The 24871-nt window shown below is 45.3% G+C and overlaps 2 protein-coding genes across 2 annotated transcripts in view; one reads left to right on the forward strand and one right to left on the reverse strand.

The window, feature by feature from the left end:
• Positions 1 to 439: 439 nt before the first annotated feature.
• On the reverse strand, positions 440 to 5399 carry GMNC (geminin coiled-coil domain containing). The gene is made up of 5 exons (XM_075033154.1): positions 5322 to 5399; positions 4314 to 4476; positions 4150 to 4235; positions 2607 to 2723; positions 440 to 1084 (listed from the first exon to the last, which is right to left on the reverse strand). Exons 1-5 carry the CDS (start codon positions 5397 to 5399, stop codon positions 440 to 442), a joined length of 1089 nt encoding a protein of 362 aa, XP_074889255.1.
• Positions 5400 to 7478: 2079 nt separating this feature from the next.
• The window catches only part of OSTN (osteocrin), a 111196-nt gene continuing 93803 nt past the window's right edge, over positions 7479 to 24871 (forward strand). The window contains exon 1 of the mRNA XM_075033241.1: positions 7479 to 7595. The gene's annotated coding sequence lies outside the window, so the exon portion shown is untranslated. The remainder of the gene's footprint in view (positions 7596 to 24871) is intronic.

Raw genomic sequence — 24871 nt, forward strand, 5'->3', positions numbered from 1 at the left:
CTCCAACCTATGCCTCCTTTGCCATCTGTGGATATCTGAGAAGGAGGTGCTATTTCCAAACTGTATTCCCAAAATGCTTTCCAGTTTGATGCACGTGGGAGTGATCATCAAAGCTGAAAGCACTCCAGCCTGGAAACTAACAGTTAACAAGGAATAGCTGATGATAGAAAAACCATGAAGCAAGTAAAAGCAGGTATCTCAACACAGGCACAAGAGAAGTGGATCCAATTTGTACGTCTGGCCTGGGGCAGATAATTGTCCAAGTGTAATCTGGAGCTGCACCTGTGAAAATCTGGGAGGGAAGGAGGAGTGGATAGGTGACAGGGTAGCATTTAACAGAGTCCAGAAGGGCTCATTTTTGATGCCTGAACCTGTCTCAAGCACAGGATGGAGTGTCTGTCACCTACATCCCCTATGGCTGACCCTCAAGGCAGGTGCATTATTCAGCCTGCTTGGGCACCCAGGTGAATCTCCATCCTCCATCATCATCCCTGCGCACAAAGGCTTGTCCTTGGTGGAAGGTGTGTGTTCTCACATTGCGGTGAGGACTTAGAGATGTTGTGAAGGCCACTTCTGTTTTGTTGGGTGACAAATCACCAGTCAAATAAGGCAACCCATAGGCTGGGAGGGAGGAAACGCTTGGCACTGATGAGGAGACACATGGTGCTGAGGAAAACTGAGGAAGGAAGGGAGAGTCCTCACTGCATGGATGGTTACTGCTGTTAGCTGGAGGCACATGGCTGCAGCTATAGGCTGCTGCTGCTCCTTCACTGTGGTCGTAGTCTATTGCTTCCCCAGGGCTCAGGCAGTATGTGTCTTTTCCAAGGTCTGAGGACAGGGCACTGTAGTTAGCTGAGTTTTCATCAATGGTGTTGACATCTTTTAATCCTAAAGTCTGCAAGACCCAGCTGTCCACAGCAGGGCTGGCTTGCTCTTCACAGGCAGTGAATTCATTAAAGAGGTTCCTTCTAGCTTTGGAAGCATGAGGAGTTTCTTGAGGAACAAAGCAGTGGTCCTCTTTTAATCTCCTCTTGGTGCTTTTGAGAATAGCACAGGTTTTTTGGCCATGGCAGGATAGCAGCTTCTAAAAAGAGGTGGAGACAGAAGATGAAAATCTGAATTTCTAGTTACCTGGAAGGAACACGTTTCTGATCTCAGATTTTAGATGGGCAAGATGGTTACTACTGTCCTTGTAAAAGATACTTTTTCTTCCACCCTGGGCTTAAACATATGGATCTGACTAACTATTTTGTGTCTTTACAGTCTCTGCAACAACCCAGTCCCTGAAAGAGAAGAATTTGACAATGTCAATAAGGCCTGTGCTTTGATCGTATTCTCACTCAGTACGGCGTGAAATGAGAGCTCCTCCCTGGCTGTACAGCACTCCTCGGTGCTGTTGCTGCCAGCAGCATTTGGCAGGTAAGCAGGGTATGGGGGGGCATGTGGCAGCCTGACAAAGAGGGAGGATGCAAAGGTAAGTCATACTGGGGCAGGTGTGATCCTGGCCAGGGAGTGCTCAGAGCAGCAGACTCAGTGGCTTTGAGCTCGTTAATCCACCTCAGTTGTCATTATCCCAGGACAAGGGCCCTTCAGCCATCCATGGATGGTAAAAGGCAGGCAGGAATGACAAGGGAGCTCCCCACCGCATTGTGAATTTACTGCTCAGACACCTCCTGTGATGGTTTCACACTGGACCCTCCTCCACATGACATAAAGGGGTGGCCATGTCTCCCTGCTGTGCCCAACGAAGGAGACCTTTTCTACTGCCAGGAGCCAGGTCTTGGCATGGGAGGGGGGACATGCCACACTGTCAACTCAGAATAGGATGTAAAAGGAAAGTCTGCTATTTTTTACAGGCTTTTTTACCTTGTGCCCAATCCACAGAGCTGAGCAAATAACTAGTAGTTCAGTTTCATGGGGAAGGATGGAGTAGTAAAATAAGTCTTTAAGCTGACAAGTAACAATTATCTTTACCTTCTTTTGGACAAGAGACAGAGAATCAAAATATTTAATGAAAAAAACCCCTTCACACTTAGTTTAACAGAATATTTCATCCAACCTGAAGTGTTTAATTTTGTATTTCACCTTTAAAAAAACCACACAACTTTTTACTTAATAAATCTGAAAAATAATTGGAAGACCAGTATTCTAATGTAAATGAATAAAACATATCCTTGGAAGATGGCAAAACAAAACATAAACCAGAAAGCACTCAAAACATAAAAAGAGGAAAAATTAATCCTTATCAAAGGGGATAATTGACAAAACAGGTGATCTCAAGAAATATATGTTCAGATTTGAACTTTTCACTGAAAAAAGCGTTTACCTTGCTTATAAACCTAACTTACTTATAGCTAACTTATGAACTAAACTTAATTATGCCATGGGCTATACTGTCTCCACAGTCAGAACCTGATAGGATGTCATTCCTGGGGGAAACTGCCACCTTAGATCCATGACCAGCAATTTGGCAGCTCTGTGAAGCTAAATGGATCTCACACTGCAGGTTGTCTACACTCTTAGACTTTCCAAACAGTTTAATGGCATGTACCTATTCAACTCATTTCTTCCGCAACACATCTATACAACAGGTTTGAACACAATACCTTGGCTTTTTCTTCTAAACACTTAATCAGGGCAGAATTCAGGTATTGTCGGAGGTTATTATTTTCTTCATGTAACCTAGCAAGTTCCTCTTCCTTCTGAAGCAAAGTATCCTGAAGCTGTGGAATAGAGATATTGATGAATAGATGTTGACTCTGTAACTTAATAGCAATTGCCCTATGGTACAGGCTGCTTGGATTTGATGATCTGGGTGTTTGCTCTGTGAACGCAACCCACCCCCTCCAGCCTCTTGTGTCTGTAAATCTAAGTGGCATGACTGTTTAGTTTTCACTTTTGACTTCCTTTATTTTTAAGTGAGTGTTTGAGAAGATTACTGGGGAAAAAAACTGTAACCGCGGAATCATAACAGAAAAGAACTACAGGTAGCCCTGTGAACAGCCAGAAACCATCATGGGCATGACAGTAGCTGTCAGATCTCCTCCTGAGTGGCAGTAAGCATCCCTTTGCACCTCTCTCATTCCCTTTTATAGTTGGCTGGCGGGGAAAAGGAGGATGAGGACCTGCAGACTAACAATTTATGGGGGTAGAGTGCAGAAGGAAGATGCAGCTGCCATTCTTTATGATACAGTAGCACTCAGTGATCCCTTCAATCCTGGACCTGACTGTGCCGGTCCCAGTACCTATACAGAGCTGAGATTATCCCTGGTCCCAAGAGCTGAACAGGTGTGTTTTGATTTGCAGACACCTAACACTTTTTATGGGAAGTCTGTATTTGCAGAGAGATTTTTGCCTCCTGGCCATAGCTCTGGAGACTCCTGTAGGAGGACAAAGCATCTTCTGCCAAGAACCCTGGGCATCTGCTGACCACAGGCTGAAAAGCACAGGTTTAAATGATTGAGGTAGAGCCAAAGAAAGAAGTACACTGATGTCTGGAATTAGGGATTGACTCCAGGGACCTTGAAGTTAGTAAATGAATTTCCATTGACTTCACTGTGTCAAAATACCATTCCAAGTATTTGATCAGAGTGCTCTGTCTGGGGTTCCTTCACCTAGGACTGTTCAGAGTTTCTCCTGCCCCTTGATGAGATTTGCAAAAAAGGGAAAGAAGAAAGAAAATAAAATAACCAGAAAATGCTTGTTGGTCAAAATAGTTGATTCTCCCTATAAGTACGTAATTGTGGTGGAACCATTTCTCATGAAGTTAATCCTGGTGGATTCTGGAGGACACACACTATGTATTTTTAGTCAAAAGCATGTCATCAGAGCCTGAGGGACTCCCCGGTCACGCCCCTGGTCTTCTCTAGCGGCAAGGCAGCTGGTCCAATATGCTGTAAGAGGGGAGACATGAATAGGGAACCCCACAACAGTTGTTCCAGCTTCACGGGACAACACGGGGGAGACAAACACTTCAAGCAAGGAACAAAACCCACCCAAACAAAGCGGTTGGCCGCTGTTTCCCACACCCGTGCCGGTGAGCGGGAGACATGCCACGAGCCAACCCAGAAGGTGCGATACCCCATACAAAGTTCAGCAACCTCGGGGGGAAGAAACCGAGGTTGCGGAGGGGGGGGGGGGCGCCTTTACCTGCTTGTTTCTGTAAAGCTGGGAGGACAGCTGGTCTCCCCGCCACGCCGCGTCCTGGGCACCGAGCTGCGGGCTGCAGAACTGCCCTGGGGGGAGCAGACCCGAGGGGTTAGCCCGCTCCCTCGCCCAGCCCAGCCGCGGCCCCGCGGTGGGAGCGCACTTACCCGGCGGCCGAGCCTCCCGCCGGCCCTGGCCGTGCTGCTGCGGCGGCGGCGGCTCCGCGGTGCAGACGGCGGCCCAAGTCTCCTTGGAAACCCCGGCGGGGGCGGACCAGGGGCAGCCCGGGCCCCCGGCGAAGTCCGGCTCCGGGCACGGCCGGCCGGTGCTCTGCGGAGACAAGGGGCCGTGGCGATGGGGTGCTCGGCGAAGAGTTCCCCCCCCCCCAGCCGCCGGGCTGCGGCGGGCCCCGAGGGGAGACGGTGTCAGCCCCGCTCCGGCCCCGCCGCTCTCCCGGCGAGAAGCATCCCAGCGCTGCGGGCTGGTGCCCGCTCCGCGGGGAAGCGTTCCTCTCCCGCTCCTGTCCCAGCCGGGGTTTGCTCGGGTACCTGTCGCGCCGCCTGCCCCCGTGGGAGCTCCCAGCCTTGACCCGGGTGCCCGCTCCCGGCTCCCCGCCTTCCCCCCCCCCCCCCCGCCCGGTGGCCCCGTACCGCCCCGCTACCTCCGCTGAGCCCTGAGCAGTGCCGCCCCCGCCGCAGCCCCCCGCAGCAGAGGGGTTCCGAGCAGAGCTATGCCAGGAAGGTGGCTGAGTTTCCTGCAGCCCCTTGGGAAATACCACGGTCCTGAGTTTTACGGGTTTAAGGTGAAGGGAGGACCCGGGCTGTCCTTGGCCAGTCCGTTCCTCCCACCTCGGGGGCTCGATTCAGCTCTAAAGAAGCACAAAACCAGCGGAGTCACCTCCAGGCTGCTCGCACTCTCTTCTGCCCCTGCAGTTCTGCAGGAACTCCCAGACCGCACAGTAGCAAAGCCTGGGGTTGTCTCTGGATTCATCCCTTTTCCCTCCTCCAAATAAGCCCCATCTGCAGCAGCTCTAAATCTCTGCAAGGCAACGGCAGAGCTTGGAGCCTCAAGCAGGGAATCTGCTTACCCATGGGAAGGCACAGCAGCAGGGAGTGCTCTTGCAGGTAGAGGAGAGCCCTCTTCCTTCCCCATCTTAAAGAGGGCACGAAACCTACTGCAAGCCCCCAAGGCGAAGAGACCAGCTTCTCCTTTTCTGCCTCCAGGTCGAGAGAAATGCAAAGAGCACTTACCATGTTAGTGGCAGAATGAAATGCAGGTCTTGGGAGCACGTTTCTGTTAAAGCCCCAGAGAGGTTTAAATGGCTCTGAAGGAGGGGGAGAGGGGGGAGACCGGGGAGGCGAGTTTAATCTAAAGGAGCTCCCAGTGACGCCTCAGAGCTCTCCTGAAACCCAGCAATCTGATTTGGTGTAAAGCTGTCAAACTTGTGACGTGAATAAACAGCAAACTTGCTGAAATCAAAGTCATTCTGGCCCCACAAATCAACACAAGGAAGGAGGGAAAAGAAAAGAAGGAGAGACAGGGAAAAAAAAAAGCCTCTACATGCTTCAGGACAGCACTGAACTGGTGTGTCTGAGTTTCACTCCAGGAAATGAGCAGGGATCCAGGGAAGCATCCCACATGTTCAGAGCAGGGCTGCTGGTGTTGCTGGTGAGTTTTTTGTTTTGTTTTGTTTTGTTTTCCAGCCTTGTTTGCAGTTGCAAAATCCAGCAGGAAGAGGCAAGTTTGTCCAACATGCCTGGCTGAGGGAGTGGGTTTTCCATGACTTCCCAGGGGTGTGTAGAAGCAAATATGATTCAGAGCACTTGTCTGGACAGTTCTGAGGAAGAAAGTGCAGGTTTCAGAACAAGGCGGTCTGCAATGACAAGCCCCTGCAAATGTCTCGCTATATTGGGTATTTGTTTTCTGTCAAGCCCCAGGCTTCCAGAAGAAGATCTCAGGATATAAATGCTGTGACAGTGGTATAAGATTCACTGTCATAATGGGCTATGCTGCAAAAGCCATACGCAAGTGTGTGAAAGACAGAGATTGTCTGCATATAGTCACCTCTAATTCACACCAGATTTCCACAGCAATTCAAATCCATGGATAGGCTTGAGTTTCTTCCGGGGGGGGGGAAAAAACAACCAACCAACAAAAAAAACCCAGCAAACCAAACAACTCTTCACTGAGGGTCTGTCTTTGAATAGTGTAGCGGATAGTGGGAATAAAGCTGACAGCAAAGCAGTTCTTCAGTCAGGATCCTGCCTCCTGCCATGGCAAGGGCTATTCAAGGAGGTAACCGGACCCGCCTGCGGACACAATCTGCAGGCAGCTGAGGGTGAGGCTGGGCCGAAGGCAGGCCAGGCTGGCATATGGGACGGTCTTTCGTTTCTCCCCTGGAGGATGCTTAGTGCTGTTACCCCATTAGCAAGACTCGGGGACAATACAAACCAAGCAGGCCATTTGCCTTCCATTCCTTTATGACTGGCATGTTTTCCTAGGTTGCTGCTCAAGGTAAACTAGCAGTTATGCCAAATTAAATCACTGCCATCTCCCGCCTTGATGATGTTTTTTCCAACAGAGGTATTTTAAAGAGAGCTCATGCTCCATATCCACACCACGCCCTGCCTTGGGTCACCCTTTAGCTTTCCTAAACCCCAGCTCTGCACAGTACACTTAACTGCTCTGATAACCCACACTCTTTGGGTGCCAACCCCTCTCCCATGTGGCTGTGTGGCCGGGGGGCATCTGTTGACTAATGAGAAACACAAGCTCTGTGGAACACTTCTAACAAGGGCCAAGGCTCAGCACAGCCCTCCTTGGTTTGGTTTAGTCCCTTTGCCCTTTACTGGGCTGCCTCTGGATGCTTCCCAGGGTGCTGGGGCACCTGTGGCTCCCTCACCCCAGGCAAGCACTGCTACGGTGGGGCCCGGCGGGTCAGCAACACGCCGGAGAAGGGCCCGGGGGGAGGCCGGTAAAGCCGGGACAGGCCGCAGCCCCGAGGCCACCGGCACCTGGCAGGAGAGGCTCTGGGCCGGGCAGGCGGCCTCCGCAGAGCCGGGCGGCAAGGCAGACAACGCCGGGGCGGACTAGAGGAGCCCTTCAGGGCCCGGAGCAACCCCCTGCGAGGCGCAAGGACCCCACGGAACCCGCACCAGCCCCGGCAACCCCTCCGGACGCCGCGGCCTCGGCCTGCGGTCGCCCCAGGCGGCGGCCATCTTGGGGCTGCCTCAGAGGCACTGGGGGAGGCGAGCGGCCCCCGCGACGTCATCACCCCGCGCCCGCAGCCGCCGTAGGCGGGGAACGGTGGCCGCGGGCCGATCGCTTCGTCCCTCCTTGCTGCTGGGGCCGAGGCTGCCTTGCGCCTTCGTTCCTGGCCGAATGGCCCCTCTCCTGGCGTCTCCAGGCAGCCTGGCGAGGTGCCTGCCTGGCCCTGGGGGCGGAGGCAGGTACAGAGGAGCCTGCGGTGGGGAGGCCTGGTGGGTGGAGGGAAGGGATCCCCTGTGCGGGGGGTGGCAGGCCGCCCCTTGTAACGCCCCTGGGTCACCTCATGGGTCGTCACTCAGGACAGAGGGCAGCTGCGGAGAGAGGAGAGTTGAGTGTCCAAACAGCACAGCTAGGGAAGGACAATGAGTGGGCAAAGTTTCCTTCCCGCTTTGTGTGGGTGTGGGGAGAAGCGTTGCTGGCTCGCAGCTGCTCCTAGACGGGGCCCTTTGCCTGGCACAATGCTGGTGGCCCTGCCTCTGCTTCCTCTTGGCAAAGCTCTGTATGCTCAGGCATGCCGTTTCCCTTTGAGAAGTAGTGAGAGGAGTACGGGCACACTCTTGGGAGTGAAAAGCAGGTATGAAGAAAACCTGTGGTCACTCCATTGTGCTTCTGCACAGCTGGTATCGTGTTGGTTTGGGTTTTGACCATGCTTTGCTTTCTGAGCTCAAGGAATTCATGTCAATTGATAGTACCGTGGTTTCTATGTTGGGGAGTGAAAGATGGTACATGGGTAAAAGACCACCACATCAGAGCTCAAGAGCTTCATAGGTCTGGGGAAATAACTTGTGGGTGACTGTCAAGGAAAGTACAAATGCTGTAGGTGTAAGAGAGAAAGAGCTAATTTTGCAAAATCATGCACGGATGTCACACATGATGATAGAAGAGCTTCAAGTCATGGTAGCAATTACACATCGACGTGTAGTGTAAAACAGAACCAAGTAACAATCATCTGCTAATTCTTTCCCTGTTCATCTGAGGCAGCCCCTGTCAGAGCTCTTACTGCTTGTTGTAGTTAATGATGCACTTCTTTAACTGGAAATAAAGTTCAGGGATGAAATGTTTATCAAGACTACAGTAGTGCTGCAGTGGAGGTAGGATTTCACTTTGAGTGTCATAGCAGCTCTTTTCTGAAGTTTCGAGAACACACTAGCATGTATTGCAGTGTGTTAATTCCCATGTGGTTTTTCTACCTGTAATTTCTTCTGTAATTTCTATGATTTTTCTTGTTCAAATAACAGCGATGAAGCTAATCCTTCAGATTAAAAAAAACCCAACCAAACAACAAACTTGGATTTTTATGGTTTAACTCATTTTTATGTATAAATGGATCTAAAATTGCATTTGGACCACTGTGAGCTGGCTCTCAGAAGAGATACAAATAGTTTAATTCAACTTTTATACTGGATTTACTACAGTGTGTGTTACTTTTCATGCTAACACCTGCACAGGTGACCAGACTCACCACAAATCATCTTCACTTACTCTGCCATACTGCTGCTACAGTGCTTCTTATCCCTCTTAAGAATGGTTAGTATATCAGTGGCAAAATAGAGGCTCACTTAGTAAGTCCAGATATTAACCTATAGTTGGGTACACACAGGTATCTGGCACTTGCATGAATCTCTGATCATGTTTGTGAGCTAAAGGTGTGATTAGTTAAACCCGATGAGACTAATTTGCATGAATCTCTGATGATGTTTGTGAGCTAAAGGTGTGATTAGTTAAACTGATGAGACTAATTTGAAAGAATGCTTCTGAATAGCAATTTATGCAGATACAGGTTCTGGTTGTTCTCTGATCAGTCTTCCTCCTCGAACGCAGGACTAAAAGGCACTTCCCAAATCCAGTCCCCTGCTGTTGAGACATTCTTAAACTTTTCAATCTCCCTCTTAAAACTAATTAGGTTATTTTCCTTATGTTATTCCCACTGTGAGGCTGCACCATACTCTGAGCTCTGATGGCTAGACACTTTCTATTTTCCAGTCTGAATGTATTCATAGCAGGTATAATCCCTTTTGTCCTTGTGCCAAACTCCTGCTTTAGTTTAGATGCTTCTTCTCCCTCTGTAGTGTTTAGCTCTGATGTCTTTGCAGAGTGCTGTCACATATTGTCTTTTCCTTTGTTTTTTAGCTCAAAGATAGCATGTTCTTTTACAATTTTCCCTAACATAAACACTGCAAGAACCCATTTCAGAGAATATTCCAGCTGACGTTAACCTGTTTTTCAGATGGGTGACTGAAATTACTCAGTCCGCTGTGTAATGCACCAATGTTTTAGAGAAAAACATTGGCAAATCTTTATCTCTTTTATCTCTTCCTGGTATGTTTTAGGGTAATGTTTATCTTTTCCATCACTCTCTCACACCACTTACTAGTTTTGGAATCATTGTCAGCTGGCAGTAAATACACGTGTGGCCTTCATTTGCTGTCTTCATTTGTTAGTCAAACTGAGGCTTTAGTGCTGTTGGGCTCCAGCTCTCCTGTGCTGATACTGTCTAGTACTGTGGAGTTTCCCAAGTATTTAGGAGCCAACAAATTAAAAAGATGACTTGAAGATGGGAAAACTGTAATACAGTGGTGAGTCAATGGATGGAGGCTCTTCTACCGAGGCACAATTCTCATGGTGGTTTCAATGGTTTCTTCTGGTTTGAAATGAAGGCATGCTGTGCATTTAGGTATACGTGATTTTGCTTCTGTGTTTTTTCATACACACTGGATGAGATTTATCCCTGATAGATCCCTAGAAGGGAATTTGGTATTACTAGCGCTTAATTGCCTGTGTTCAGAAAGGGGTTGTTTTTTTCAAGGAAGGTGTGTGTTAGCAGCAGTGTGGAAAACGATTTTATAGTGATCTAGAAACTTAATTTGAGTAATGGATATTATCTGATGGATTTGTATGTGTGTGGTACTATGTAGGCTCAAATTAAATAATGAAAATCCAAAGGAATATCAGTCACGTTCAATTAATCTTGAATTGCTTTGAAACTGTTTGTGGACTTTTAGAAAGCGTCTTAAGGTGCTCAAGGTGCTGGGAAGTTATATTCCTCCAGATTTGCGGTCGTCTTCCACATTTATCCTCTGGGTAGCAACTGTGCAAGGAACTCATTATCTCCCTATGCAGACATTAAGAATTTGAAGGGATGTTCTTTATTGGACATGATTCATTTTGAACTGGAAATTCACATTACAATTACACTTTCTTGTAAAAATGGAGTTCTATAGATTTGCAGCCGTGCTTCAGATTTATCTGAAAAAGCTGTAGTTTTTATACATAGGTAATGACCCTTTTATGTATAGAATATCCTTGCAGATGAAATATGTAAGAAGTATGTTTGAATAATGTGTGTGGTGTGTGTGTGCACACAAGCGCTCACCCATCTGTCATCACTCCTGTTCTGTGAACAGCTAATCTTGGTTCTCTCCTGTGGATGTAACTGTTGTTTCACAAGGGACAGAAGATCCCTGCTTCAGAGAGAGGTCTGTTAGGTAAAGCACAGATAACTACTCATGAAGATCTAGGACTGGAAGGGACTTCTGGGTTGTCTTGTCCCATCTCCAGCTTTAGTTAGGCAGTCAGTTCATAAAACTTCAATGCCAGCCCTTCAGTGCTTTTTGTTGTGACACTGGTACTGCTTCTTGATTGTTCAAAATGTTACTCTAATTTCTGATCTAAATTTATTCGTGGAGATTTGTGGGTTTGTGCCATTTTTGGACTTCAGCTTTTTCTCTTTCATTCCGTGTGCTTGCCATTTTGATGTGTTTATAAACAACAATCTATGCTGGTTATGTCTGGTTTTGTGTAATCTTTTTTCTATTTTCCTGACTGTCTGAGAAGTGCTTAACGCAACTCTAGTAGATGGATCTCGTCTTTCATTGGTGTGGGTGACCATTTATTTTTTTCACAGCCCTCTAGATTGCAGTTCATTACACCCCCAGGTACAGGAATGAGGAGTTGTCTCCTGAAATGGAAAGACAAATGGAAAAAGTGCTGGGTTTATGTAGCACAGAGTATGTTTATAGACTTCAATACTACAGAATGTCATAGAGAGTGAGAACATTGTGATAGTAAAATAAATCGAATAATGCTTTTTATCATTCTGGAGTTTTCTTTTGAATATTTTCATTAATTCTACTGAGTATATTGATCCTCTGTCTGAAGAAGATACTAGTTGCACTGGTTTAGTGTCCTATGGGCGTGTTATCTCAGAACACATCTGAGTCCCTCTGTATTGCATGTGTTGCCCTTTCCTTTTGAGCACCTGGAGCTGTATCGTAAAAAATGAGATCCTACAGAGATACAGATCTCAGGTCTGGCTTTTGACAAGCTGATGGGTTCACCTGAAAACTATAGGTGGGAATCTGTTACTGTTGCCAATTTTATTGGTGCATAGAAGAGAAATATGTTCTGCTCCTGGGTCTGATGTTACACAGTTTTATAGTAGCACTTAAACGTGAGGTCTGAAACCTCAGAATGTCACCCATTTACTGTATAGACCCAAGACAGTCTCTGCGTCTTTACATTTCAGTTCCTCATCTATCAATCAAGAGTGATGTGTCTGCTTAGATTTTACATTTCTATAATCAGAAATGTACTCATGTAGCTCCTGGCCAAATGAGTCCCTTTGTTCTTGGCTGTAACCACTGGGCTCCACAAGAGCAATATTAATTGTGAACAGAAAACTTTTCCTGAGTTTTGGGGGCTAATTGGTTGGGAGTTTCAACATAAACCTTGATGTAGTTTCAGAACCAAAGCCTATTCCTGGTCTGGCATCAACAGCACACTACTGTGTTGATGTTTCTCCATCCAGAGTTTACCACTTTACAGACTTGCCATGCTGCAGCTAAGTAACCTTTTCATCACAGAAGAGTGATTCAGCAAGCAAATGCACTGAGTTAGTCCCATGGTTAAATAACAGATGATAGAAACAGTTTCTCTTGACTGTGTTATGAGTGTTGAGCATCACGGTTTGGGGGAAATTGCTGAGTCTACGAGAGAAAGACCAGTGTGCTGAAAAGCCATGTTTTTCTCCATGGTGTTTTCTATTGAAGTCAAACTATTTTGCAGGGAGACCTGCCAGAAAAGCTTAGCTCACGGGTTTCATCCAAATTAGGATGGATTTTCATGGGACCAGATGCAGAGCTGAATGGGGCCCTGTGTCTAATCAGCCACCAATGCATGCATCTACCTGCTTTGTAACCTGGCCTGTGAGCTCCTCCAATGTGTACCGTGCTGCCAATACCTATGTACTGGGTTTCACCTATTTAATAGTGCTTTTCCTCTTGGCCGGTGCTCAGGAGTTGGCAGTCTGGCTCCCCTCCATCTCTCCTTGGGTGTAGAGCTGGGCACTTTCCATTCTTGGCTGGCAGTTGGGAGGTTTGGCAGAGATCTCTGATTGAGTAAATATATGTGAGGGCATCTCTTCATTGCAGAGCTGTATGGCATTGCCTCCCCTAATCAATAATGAAAGAAAGATCCTAGGATGTGTGGAAATGTGTCAGGGGTCAGAAGGTGAAGGATGTTGTTGTCATGAGCTGAGAAAGATGTCAGGGGTTTTGTGCATGCTATTCAAAGGCTGAGTTAAAACAGTAAGTCACTAGGGAGATATTCTAGTGAAACAGCTCTGTCTGTATACATAAAATTTCCAGCTCCTAGTCCATGCAGGTAGTGTTCGATGAACTGGTGATGAAAAGGAATTAGTTGGCTGGTAATTCATCTAAAAGATTGGCAGAGGATTTTACAGGCTTACACCAGAGCTGGCTGGAGACAATAATCTCTTTTCTTGAAGAATGCTGAGGTCCTGACGCCCAGCTCGTTGGAATGAAACCTGAATGCTTTTTAATTCTCTGTGAGAGAATTTTTTTTCCCTCTTTGGTTTTTGTTTTTAGGAAGGAACAAAATGTTTCATTGTGATTTTGTCAATGATTTTGATATAATGGATTAAAGGAGTAAATGTCTTCCAAATCCCAAAGCCTTTTAAAAGAAGAATTCCATTCAAAACACATCAGAGCTGTTTTCTCCCCTGAATTTTTGCTGAAATTTGATTTTAAGCAAAGGTTTACACACTTCAATGACAGTGTGGGTTCCCTTGCAGCAATGATGTGTAGTGGAGAATAACTGCAAACAGGATTTTTTTTGTTGTTGTTGTTCAGTTATAGTTTATGCTATCCTGGAGGTGAAAGGGGTGGGGGGGAGGTTAGCATCCACTTGGCAGCCTTGTGCTGTGCCAAAGCAGTGTAAAAAGGCCTCAGAGTGAATAAGAAACAAGAGAAATCTTTGGGTTTTAACTGCCCCTGGATGAGAGAGCAGGATTCATCGATGCCTTACTGTAATTTTACAATTCCATTGCAAACTGTAATAGTACAGCAGGAAAAGAAAGAAAGAAGTTAGTACCATGCAACAGAGCTGGCTTCAGAGGGGACGCTTTTTCTCTTGGCTCAAGGTTCTTGTGTCCTAGTCTCCTGATGTGACTGGAAGGAACAGAGACTTAAATGGCAGCTGCCCAGAAGTTCCCGTGGGTTCTGTTTCATCATTCTTTTTCTAATCAGACAGAAATGAGACCTCTTGCCGTCCGCAGAACGCCTAATGACTGGTCTGTCATCCATGGCTAGCACTGAAGCCCAGCAGCCTCCTGACATACACGCTGGGACCCTTGTTGGCTCAGGTCAATGTTCACTGACTTCCTTCTTAGAGGTGGAAAGGTGTACTGTTGTTTGAAAAGCAGCAGCTTCATCGGAAGTGAACTAATTTAATCTGGGGTGCTACTATTAGCTGTTGGATATTGTTTTGCGATTCCTCAAATTTCAAGGGAGTTTGTGTTCAGTGATAGGGCTTAGACCTATCTATAATCTCCAGCGCCCAGGAGACACAAATTGATAAGGAAGAGTCTGGGCAAGCACACCTGGTGTCTCAGGCACAAAAGGAGATGTGGCCCCGCAGAACAAAATACTTCACTGGGAAACTGAAAGGTTCTGCAGTGCTCATTTCTGGGTTGGCTGATGGCCTTTGAAGTGGCCTTCAATAATTCACTTTTATCTCTTTGTTTACCTTGCATGTGTGATAAGAAAGATACTACGTTAGATGTTCTTACTGAGCAATAGCCCTCTGTAATTGCTGGAGGTTTTGTTTTCAAGACTAACACTGATTATAGACTTTATTCTTTCAAAGATGTGGTTTCGTACCATGAATTTGGAGGGATAACTTACTGCTGAAAATGTTTAGGTTTTTACGTATTCCTGGATGTCGGTGTGTTTTATAGAAGCATGCAGTAGGTGGACACTAGAGGGCTTGCTAGCATCCCTCTGGTCCCACCCGTGCAGATCAAGAAGGCTGTTCAGCAGAGTAAATCAGGGAGCCTTCACTCAGGTTCTTATAATTCGATTTAAGTTTTGAGGGGGGGGAACTGAGCAATATAGAGGCATACGGCTGTGCTCACCCTCCATCTCAGATGGCACTGTGTGAGAAAATTCTGATATTCCCAAATACTGAAACTGGGAGAAAGGCTAGTTTGGTTTTGGGACAGCCTGGGAGCAGCAAGCAATTATATTCCACTTATTCACTGAGCACAGTTATTCATTCACCACATTACTTCCCTTAATAAGTCCAGGTCCGTACTTTTTTTCTTTTCTTTTTTTTTTTCCTCCCCGCATCTTATATTCTTTCACCAGCATTTTCCAAATCCAAAAGAATTGATTAATTTTGTCTAATGATGTAAATCTATGTATTTGCCCTCACTGGAGCAATGTTGCTGTCAACCTGTTTTTTGAATTGAAATGAAAAAAGCTTTTTCAATACTGAAATCAGTATTGTCTGTGTAAAGAGTTAAAATAGCATAAATCATATTCCTTGAGTCTTGAGACAAACTATAGATATCTTTTTTTAACACTTTTGCCTCTTATTGTTAGATTCACCAAAGTTCAAATTTTAAAGGGTTGGGGTTTTTTTTGCATTTCTGAGACCTTTTAAGGTGACATTATTAGGTGATTGTGTAAATATAGTCACAGAAACTTGAGCCTTAAGATAACTCTCTAATATTCTAGAATATCTCTACTATAGAAAAATAACAGCATGGAGGTAGCACAGAGGTGTGTACTCAGATTCTGCAGACTTGATTTCTAAAATTAGCTTCTGAAGTGTATATTTTGATAATGATTAAAGATTTAGGAGCTTCCTTTCAGTCATGTTCTGAAAAAAAACTTCATGAAAGTCTGTTTCTGCTTTTCACTGAACCATCTTCCTAAGCTACCAGCAGTTACTATTAAAGCCTTCATCTAACAGTTCATTTATAAATGCCATTGAAAAAAATAAAGGAACAGAGTGATAGAGTTAGATTTTATAGTTTTATATCAGGATCTCAGCTTCCATTTAAAAATTGTTTTCTTAGGGTCTGGAATTAGTGATTACACTTTCTTTGTGAGTGTGGCGTTAATATTGCCCATATACAGCTTAATATGGTTATTTGACCATGTTACGCTTGATATACCACTGAGCTATCGTTCAAAATGAGCAGGATGGAGATGCCAAGCTGTCCCTTCCTGAAGGGAGTTCATCTGTGGTCAAGTGCTCCTGAGATACCAGCATCTATATTTCCACATGCTTTCCAAACTCTGCAGGCTAGATGAATTTCCTTTTTCTCTGGGGAAGAATAAAGTTGTGTTTATCACCAACAAGCAACCAGACACCACACTGCAAGACAGGAAAGCAAAACATTTGCGCTAGAAATATGCATGTGTGTATGCAATTTCTGAAGTGTGGGAGTTTGGCTGTGATAATCAGGTTTAACATCTTTCTTGGTTGTTGGTTTTGTTTGGGGTTTAGTTTTGTTTTGTTTTCCCTGAAGGGGTTAGGGGCCTGTGACAAAACTACTTAATGTGAAACAGAAAGATCAAGGAACTGTTAAAATCAATGGTGTCTCTTCATCTTTTGTGGTTTTTAGAAATCTGGTTTTTAATTATGCCCAGATTTTTAAAACTCAACTTCTTTCAGAACAATGTTGTTCTGTTTGGTTTGAATTCAGGTGTGTCAGTGAGAGAAGAGGTCGTGGTAGAGAGAGAATCAGTGTTGGTGGTGTGGCAATGGGAAGCAGCAAGGAAGAAAAAATCTAAAATAATTGGTTTCCCCTTTCTTGGACTGAGCCAGAAATTTCAGTTAATAGGTTTGACAGATGATCTAAAATTTAGAAGTGTTCTGCTAAAATTATATAGGAAACATCCATAGGTTTGAGGGTTTCTTATGCTTTTTTTTTTAATGCATCAAAATGAAGTAGAACAATCTCCTGGTAAGGAGGAGGTCAAACAAGACCAGGGCTTCAGCTTATCAGTTAAAGCACTGTGTGGAAGAGAGGGACTGGGCTCTCATTTCTGCACTTGCAGCAGTTCATGGGTTTTATCCAATAAATATTTACTGTAAAATCCAAAACAGTGCTGGAAGCAGGACACAATATTTTGTGGTTGTAGTTTTTCTGGGAGTTGTATCCTAACCAATGGACTATGAAGTTATTCTTGTTTTCTTTTTGCTGTGGAAAGTCTTAAATTCTTTCTCCACATCCTCTGCAAGAGATTTGAGGCATGCCTGTGGGTTTGTGGCTAGGAGCTCTCCCAAATCCATCAGTCTAGAAGGGATAAGCCTAGGTAACCAGCCAGGCAGCTTCTATAGCGGAATAAATCAGGAAGATCAGGAGGTAGCAGTGCTATAACCATTTCTCATCTGGCATTTCAGAAGACCAGAGTTAATCCTGCTGCAATCTTTGAAAGGAAGGTGTTAGGAGTAGGATTGGGTTCAGGGATTCAGTTAGTGCTCCCCACAGGTCTTCGAAGGCAAGAAGACACCAGAATTACATATCAATGAGGAGACCTGTCCAGCTGTGGGGTATCAGGGTTGCTCTGCGATTGCCTGAGAGGCAGTGCTAGATCCTGGATCTGAATGGTGCAGATGTGCTGGGGTGTGGAGGTGTTTCTGGGTATGCACAGGCACCTGGGGAACTTCAGGGAATTTCTAAAGAAAGAAAGAAAAAGGGGGGGGGGGAAGTGGTTGTGGAGTTGAGCCTTTCCAAGATTAGGCAGCAGCTTCCAAGACTTTTTAGAACTACAGGCTGGACACATCCTGTCCACAGACTTCTCAGGGGTTTGCCTGAGCCTCAGTTGCCCTTCAGGGATGTTTTGATTTCATAGGATTTGTGTGTGCACATACACAGTAGAGAAGTGAACTGACAAATCCGAGCAGCTCCATTGCGGAGGAGGAGGCAAAGTGCCTCCCTCAGTGATGGAGAGTAGGCTGAGAGGAGAAGAGAAGCCTGCTAGCAAGAGCAGCCAGTTTCTCCTGCAGAGGAGACAAGAGGGGCCAGGAGGCAGCAAGAAAGCAGGTGGGATAAGCACAGCAGCAAAGCAGCCTGGGAGGACTGCTGAAGGGCCAGGGCGGTAAGAAGAGAGAGGCTGGTGCAAAAAGAGCAGAAACAGGGGAGAGGAATTCTTTAATGGCTACGTCTTCACAGGTTCCGTCAGCCCCAGGAAGGTGGTAGCACTTCCTCTGCCTTACAGCAACAAACTATTCAAGTGCATCTCTAACCAAATAAAAGTTGCCAATGGGAGCACTGCAAGTGCAGGCTTTGTTTCAGTTAAACCTCCAGGGAGGCAGGACGATTGCACTAGCAGTTAACTACAAGCATTTAAGCATTTAGTTGTGGGTGATATTCAGGTTGCCTGAGTAACTCTGGAGTAGGTGGAGGTGCGAGGACCTTAGGATAGGCAGGCTCCAGATTCAAGTGTTGTGGATCGCTTTTCTAGAAGTCTTCAGCACTCTCCATTGCCTGTAGGGAGTCTGGCTTACACCAGGCGGTATGACTATTACCATGTACTTTCCCAAATCAAGGGGAATATCTGATCTCAATCTGGTATCAACAAACTGAAAACACAGGAACTTTTTTAGTGTGACATACCTAGGTCTGGACCATCACTGGACCTATTCTAACTTGCTCTTCTCACTCATGTTTAAGAAAAAAAACCCAAACCAACACACCACGCAGCAACAGCAACAACAACAACAAAAAAACAAATGGGTTTTTGGTTTTGTTGTTTTAGTTTTTTAAGAACTGCATCTCCTGAGGTTCAGAGTGGAGCAGTGAGCACAGATGACAGCCATGTACTCTGCTGGAGGTTGGTTTGTTTGCAAGATATACCATACCCTAGTCACGACGCTATTTGCTCAAGTACACAGTTGAACGCAGCGCTTTGTGCAGCACACTTGCCTTGAGATGATGTTTCTAGCCAGCCTGTCTCACCCTGGCACTGTTGGCTCTTGCTCCACTTTAGCCACTGTCTGAGCTGTTAGTTAACTATGTTTGACTGGTTTAAAAACAATTGTATCGCAGGGTCCCCCCTTCGGCATGTAACAAGAAACCTTTGACCACAGCACTGGGGAATAACAGGCAGAATGGCTTTGAAAGTTAATGTGCTGCCCCAACAACCAGCCTTGCAGCAATGGGCTAAGTGGGGCATCCCTGTAGACTGTCACTCACCGGACTTTTTTTTTGAGTTGACCTGCTAGGATTTTTCCCTCTCCTCCCACCCCTTCCTCTTCTCTTTCTTTCTTGCTCTTTATTCTTTTTCTGAAGTCTCTTTTGATTTCATGCTGGCTTTTTAAATTGAGGATAAAGTTAATTCACCACACAATGCCGCAGCTGGAATGAAATACGGCCAGTCGCTTGTGTAGAGGGGAGGGCTCCGTGCTGGCTGGGGGTGGCTTCTTGCATCTCCTAAGGCCACTACGGGCTGTCGCTGATTTATTGATAGTGCCTCTAGCGACAAAGCAAGAAGTTAACTAATTATGAACATATGGTTCAGCTCATGCTTGACTCAGCAGCCACCTTGTTAGCCTGGAGCTGCCTAGGTGTTCAGAAGCAGGAGAAGAGGAAAGTTTTGGGTGGAAGGTGTGGTCCAAAGTCCCACTGACAAGCCAGAGGGAGACTTGCTTGATCCTAATCTATTCTTTTTGTTAGGAGGCAGCATGCTGCTGTCAGGAACAGCTTGGTAATAACAGATTTGTGGCCTCTAAGTCCTTGTGGTTATAGTCAGCACGCGACACTCGGTCGGCTCCTTGCATGCTCTGTACTTAATTGGTCTCAATGGTGGGGTCTGAAATGAGACGGTAGTTCAAGGTGCAACACATGCTATACCTGAAATTGCAGCCTGTGAGCTGCCGCACAGATGTCAGCTTTTTACCAGTGGGCTTACCACTGGGGACCCGGAGGGTCCGTACAGAAAGGGACAAGGGATGTCTGAGAGGTCCCTGCAGATTTTCAGTGCTTAATATGGAATTAATTAGAGGGAAATTTAGAGAGAGAGGGAGTGTGAATGGTAGAGGAACAAGGAGGGAGAGACACAGAACTTGTTAGGAAGTTCATCAAGGTGGATTGCAATTTTGTCTGCATTGAGTGGTCAGCATGCATAGTCTGGACACAGGAGAGTATTTAATGGGAATTGATACCAGCTAAAGGGGGGAGGAGGGTGTCTCTTTCTGTCCATCTGTTGGTCTTTCACAAGTGAATTGGGCTATGCCACAGGATTCAAAACAATGTAGTTAGAGGGTGGTTTTTTTCATGGGTGTACATGGTCTCCAGGAAGAGTGGGCTTATTGCTGTCTGAACTTTTAAAACAATCTTAGCGTTCTTATAGTTTGCTTAACTGGAAATGCTGAGCATAGAGAGATAGCAATTTTAAAAATAGGCAGCAGAAAGAACTCCAGGGATGAATGATTTGACATGCCAACAACAGGTTATTTTATGACTATCTAGACAAAGCGAAACTGGGCAGAGAAGGCTACCTGTATACTGGGATGCATTAGCAAGGCCACAGTCAGCAGGTTGAGGGAGATGGTTAGGGACCTCTACTAGGTACTGGTGAAGCTGCATCTGAACTACTGCATCTAGTTTTGATCTTCACAGTGCAAGAACGTTGTTGACAGGCTGGAGAATCTAGCAGGAGGGCCACTGGTCAGGAGGCTGGAACACATGAGGGCGAGGGAGCTGGATTTGCTTAGCTTGGAGAAGAGGGCTAAGGAAGTCTGACGGCAGTCTTCCACTGCCATGGAGGAGTATAGAGAAGACAGAGGCTAACTCTTCTCAGACATGCATAGTGAAAGGACTCGGAGTGGTCAAAAGCTGGCACAAGTTATATTCCAACTAGATATGAGGGGAGGAAAAGAAAGGAAAAAAAACCCAAACCAAACATGATAAGCTAGAGAGGCTGTGGAATCACTGTTCCTGGAGGTTTTCATAACTTGCCTGGGCTAGGTCCTGGGCAGCATGATCTAAATTTGAAAAGGACTCTTAATTTTTCTATGACCAGGCTGCAGCTGGAGCACAGCCGAGGGCCTGGGGCAGAGTGACATGGCTCACATTCTGTCATGTACTCCTGTGCTGGCTGGCTTGGGGCTCCAGTGTGTCATATCGTGATGCACATGGCCATTATCATTGCAGATCCTATAATGTAATGAGTTGGAACAGTTAATTAGTGGGTAAAGTCAATCTGTACACAACAGTTTGGAATATAATTCACCCAGATACAGCAACAGCTTTTCTTAGCAGAGGCAGTGCTTTAAGCTGTGGTTAGCTGGTTAGAGCAGAAATGAATTTTGAGACTAAATAAGTGCCTGTCCCTGGGATGTTTCTTATCACCTCCTGTGAGAGGATACTGCAGCTGCAGGTGGATTGGGGACCAGAATGTGAGAGGCCCCTGTGAGACCTCATGCTGCTGCTGAAGGTGGTTTGAGCTCACCTGGCTGACTGCACTGCTGCAGGTTGGAAGCACTGATGTAACTTGTACTACAGATTCAGGGTATTGAGATGTTCATCTCTAGTTAACAGTCATTTAGAGGAGCTGGAGGGATAAATTCTCAGGCTATTAATGCTACTTTTGCAGTGAATTTCTGACCAAAGCCTTGCTTTGTGTTTGCCTGTGGGGACCTTCTCTGGCTGAAAGCTTTGCCTGCTATGTAACCAAATAGGAATAGTTACTTCTTATTGAGATCTCTATGTCAGCATCTCTGTTGTGACGTATACATTAGGCAAAGAACTGAGACTAAATGTTCAGGCTTAAATTCTCAATAAATTCTCATTTGTATCAGTCTAATAGTGTGAGAGAGATCTGAAGGCAGCGGCACTTAAGCCCAGCATAACACCTTATAAGTGTGTCTGCATGGTGCAAAGCAGCTTTGGAGGAAATATGAACCAGGATTTGGTACTTCCCTGTTTCTCTGGGGATCCGCCTCTGCTCCATTCTTTACTCGGCAAAGCAGCGCGGGACAGTGGAGACCTTCTCAAAGCAGTGTCATCATTCCTCACTGCGAAAACCAGCCACGGCTTTAGTTTGTAGCAAGTGCAGGTTATTTCAAAAGATAAGACCGTGTTTGTGAAAATTCAAAGGAATTTGGCTCAGATTTGAAAGTGTCTGGATGTCGGTGGTTTTGTACCTAACTCAGAAAGGGAGCTGGGGGTGAAGATTAGAATTTAGATCATGATCCAAAAATACTGTAAATACTCAGGAAAACGTGAATTTGAAGTCCAGTTTCAGACTTGCTGCCAGGGAGATCTCGTAGCTGCCAAATTAGGAGGAGCTTTTCAGACTTTGGTTTGAACTTGTTGCTCCAGAGCAGACCTGTATCTGAGTAGGAACAGTTATTTGGTTTAGCTGGTGCCAAATGGAAATTGGGTAGCAGCGATCATAGTTTTCTGGGCACTTTATTTTCTCTGAGTTGGCCAAAAGGGGAAAAAAAATCTAAGCAGAACTCCTAGTGCCAATGAATGAGACCACCACCTACAGATCAAAGGCAGAGACACTCTGTAGTGAGTCCCTGTGAAGTGAAAACCTGTGTTCTCTGCAAGTAACACTGTGTTCCCGCTCAAGTGTGCGGGGAATGTGGAGTTACTTTAATATGTGAGTTAATAAAATGACTTGTCTCCTGGTGCAGATGTTGCATAAATGTTGCTACACCTGTAATTTTATACTCAAAAGCCTATTTCTTTGTCTGAGAGCACTTTACATCGCTATGGACAAACTGCAGGTGCGTTCCCATACAGAATTCAACAATATTTCTCCATCTGCTAATTTCCTTTGGCCGCCCAGCTGAAACCCAAAGCCGTATCACGACGCTCCTGTTTCGATACCAATTGCTGCTCCCTTTCCCGCCAAACGCAGATGTAGCCATTAGGATGACTTGCATCCTGCTGCAAGCAATATGTCCAATCTTTACCCTACAAAGGTATTGTTTAAAGGGCTCTGAAGATTTTGAACAAACTGGCCTGGCAGGGGGACTTTCAACTTTCCCTCCCTTATGGGCGCAACAGCCTGTGTTTGTAAACAGAGCCTTGGAGGAGTAGTGGGAGCCACTAGAGGACTGTCAGCTCGTTAATTGGATGTCAGCTCCCTGCCGGGGATGGAGGCTAATGAGTCATCCTGCATAAAGAGAATAGCCCTGAGAGAAAGGCAAAGAATTGGACAGCAATAATCACATCTACAGAGAAGCCTGGAGCCCGCCTGTTGGGATAAAGGCAGAGCAGCATTTGGGGACAGAGGCCTTCCCTGTTTGGATTTCGTTAAACGGAGATTAAGCAGGTTCTGAATTTGTAAAGTTGAGATATTATTGCTGGTGCATGTGTTGTTTAAACATGTGCTTGTATGCATGGGCAATGGTCTAGTATACAATATTAACACTTTCCATATATTTTGGTTGCCTTTGTTTTCTGAAAAATACATATTCATCTTTTAAAAGTAAAGAAATCAAAATGGTATGTTAATGGAGAGTTTAATGCAGGAAATGGCAAAAAGCAATAATAAAAGGAACACTGCAATCCCTACTTCAAGTTAGGAAGTTACTTTTTTCTTGTGTAAAGGTAAGTCAAAGATTAAGTCCTTTTTGTTGAAAACTGTCTTCTGAACTGATGATTTTTTTCATTGAGAACCTAACATTTAAAAAAAGTGAAGTTTTTTGGAAGTTAGCATTTTGTACATAAGTTAATTTTATTTCAAAGAACATTTTGATTGAAACTATTTATTCATATAACTACACTGATAAATAGAGGGATTTTTATTTGTATCTTTTTCAAGAGGGGAAACACGAACGAGAGAAGGATTGGGTATCGGCATTAAGTTGTAGAATAAAAGTGTATGTTACCATTTAAAACTATTTTTGCCAAAGGAAAAGCTAGTAAGAGAGAAATAGTCAGACACAAAAAGAAAAGTAATATAAAGATTAAAAGAATCATAGAAAAGGGGGTTATAAGAAATCCTGGGAAGTCATTAGGCCTGTCTGTATGCCCTAAAATGAGCTGCTCTTTACCTAAACTGTGCCTGATGGGTGTTTGCCTACACAGCTCTCGGAAAAGAGAAGAATGGAAGATCCCTTGCCAACCAATTCCAGCATGCCTCTGTTCTTACCTGCCGAGATTTTTCTTGATGTTTAATTTAAACCATCCTTGTTGCAATTTAAATCCATTGCTTCATGTCCTGGGTTACTTGAACATAAAATTAATTCCCTTTCCTCTTTCAGCGACCTTTTCCATATTTGATACCTTCCTTAAATCTTCTTCAGAGCAAATACCGCATTATTTTCTTCTTCTTTCATGGTATCCAGATCACTGATCTTTCTAGTGTCTCCCCACAGGACTTTCTCTATTTGCTATTTATTATTTCCTGAACAACCAAGAGAAGGGGTGGGGGGCAGGTGGCAAGGTAAAACAGGACCTGCTGTGAAGAATTAGTTAGCCAGGACAACTTTTGTAGATAGGAGCTACCTGCTAATTGGAGTGTCAGGGAAGTGGAGATGGTACTGGATACAACCAAGCCACAATCGTCATCCTAAAGTTTCAACACGTCTCAGTTCTGTGTGGCCCCCCCTCATCTTGTCCTCTATAGCACCTAAGTAGTGTGCACCCTGATCCTATTATAGCTCATGGCAATAGCACCAGGAAGACCTGTATGCCTCAGTGCTCTTAAGTCATTCAAAAATGGCAATTCATATGGGCTGACAGCCAACTGAGTAAATGAGGTATTGGCTTCTCTCCAGATTTATGCAATGTGCTGGATTTTATCAGTGCTCCTCTGAGGTTTTCAGTATAGCCAAAAAAAGCAAATAGGCAAAGTGGTGTTTCCCTTGATCTATAGTTGACTGTAGATACAGTCCCAAACTGTTCTGAAACAGTTGAGGAAATGCTTTGTCTGTTTTCTAGAATTGTTGAAATATTTCTTAGTGGCCTGGAACTATGGGACTTCATGGACAGGGAAACCCTGTTTTGAAGGCTGTAGATCCCTCAGAGGCTGTGGCAATCCTAGGAACTTCTGTTTGCCCTGGACTCCTGTTCATGCCTTCTACCAGGTTGGCTGTTTTGGAGATAAAGACTTCTAATGAGCCAGTATGTACAAGAAAAAAGACAGCTTCCAGAGAGCTGGAGGGATAGTGTAGTTCCAGTTAC

This window comes from Buteo buteo, chromosome 7, assembly GCF_964188355.1.
Source record: "Buteo buteo chromosome 7, bButBut1.hap1.1, whole genome shotgun sequence".
Classification (NCBI taxonomy): Eukaryota; Metazoa; Chordata; class Aves; order Accipitriformes; family Accipitridae; genus Buteo; species Buteo buteo.

Bases quoted from the DNA above. Each gene is read 5' to 3' on its own strand.
- GMNC (XM_075033154.1), bottom strand. From the start codon at position 5,399: ATGGTAAGTGCTCTTTGCATTTCTCTCGACCTGGAGGCAGAAAAGGAG. The intron at 2,724-4,149 runs GTAAAGGCGCCC...TCTATTCCACAG, and splicing joins AGCTTTACAGAAACAAGCAG to CTTCAGGATACTTTGCTTCA. The intron at 1,085-2,606 runs GTATTGTGTTCA...ACCTCTTTTTAG, and splicing joins GTTTAGAAGAAAAAGCCAAG to AAGCTGCTATCCTGCCATGG.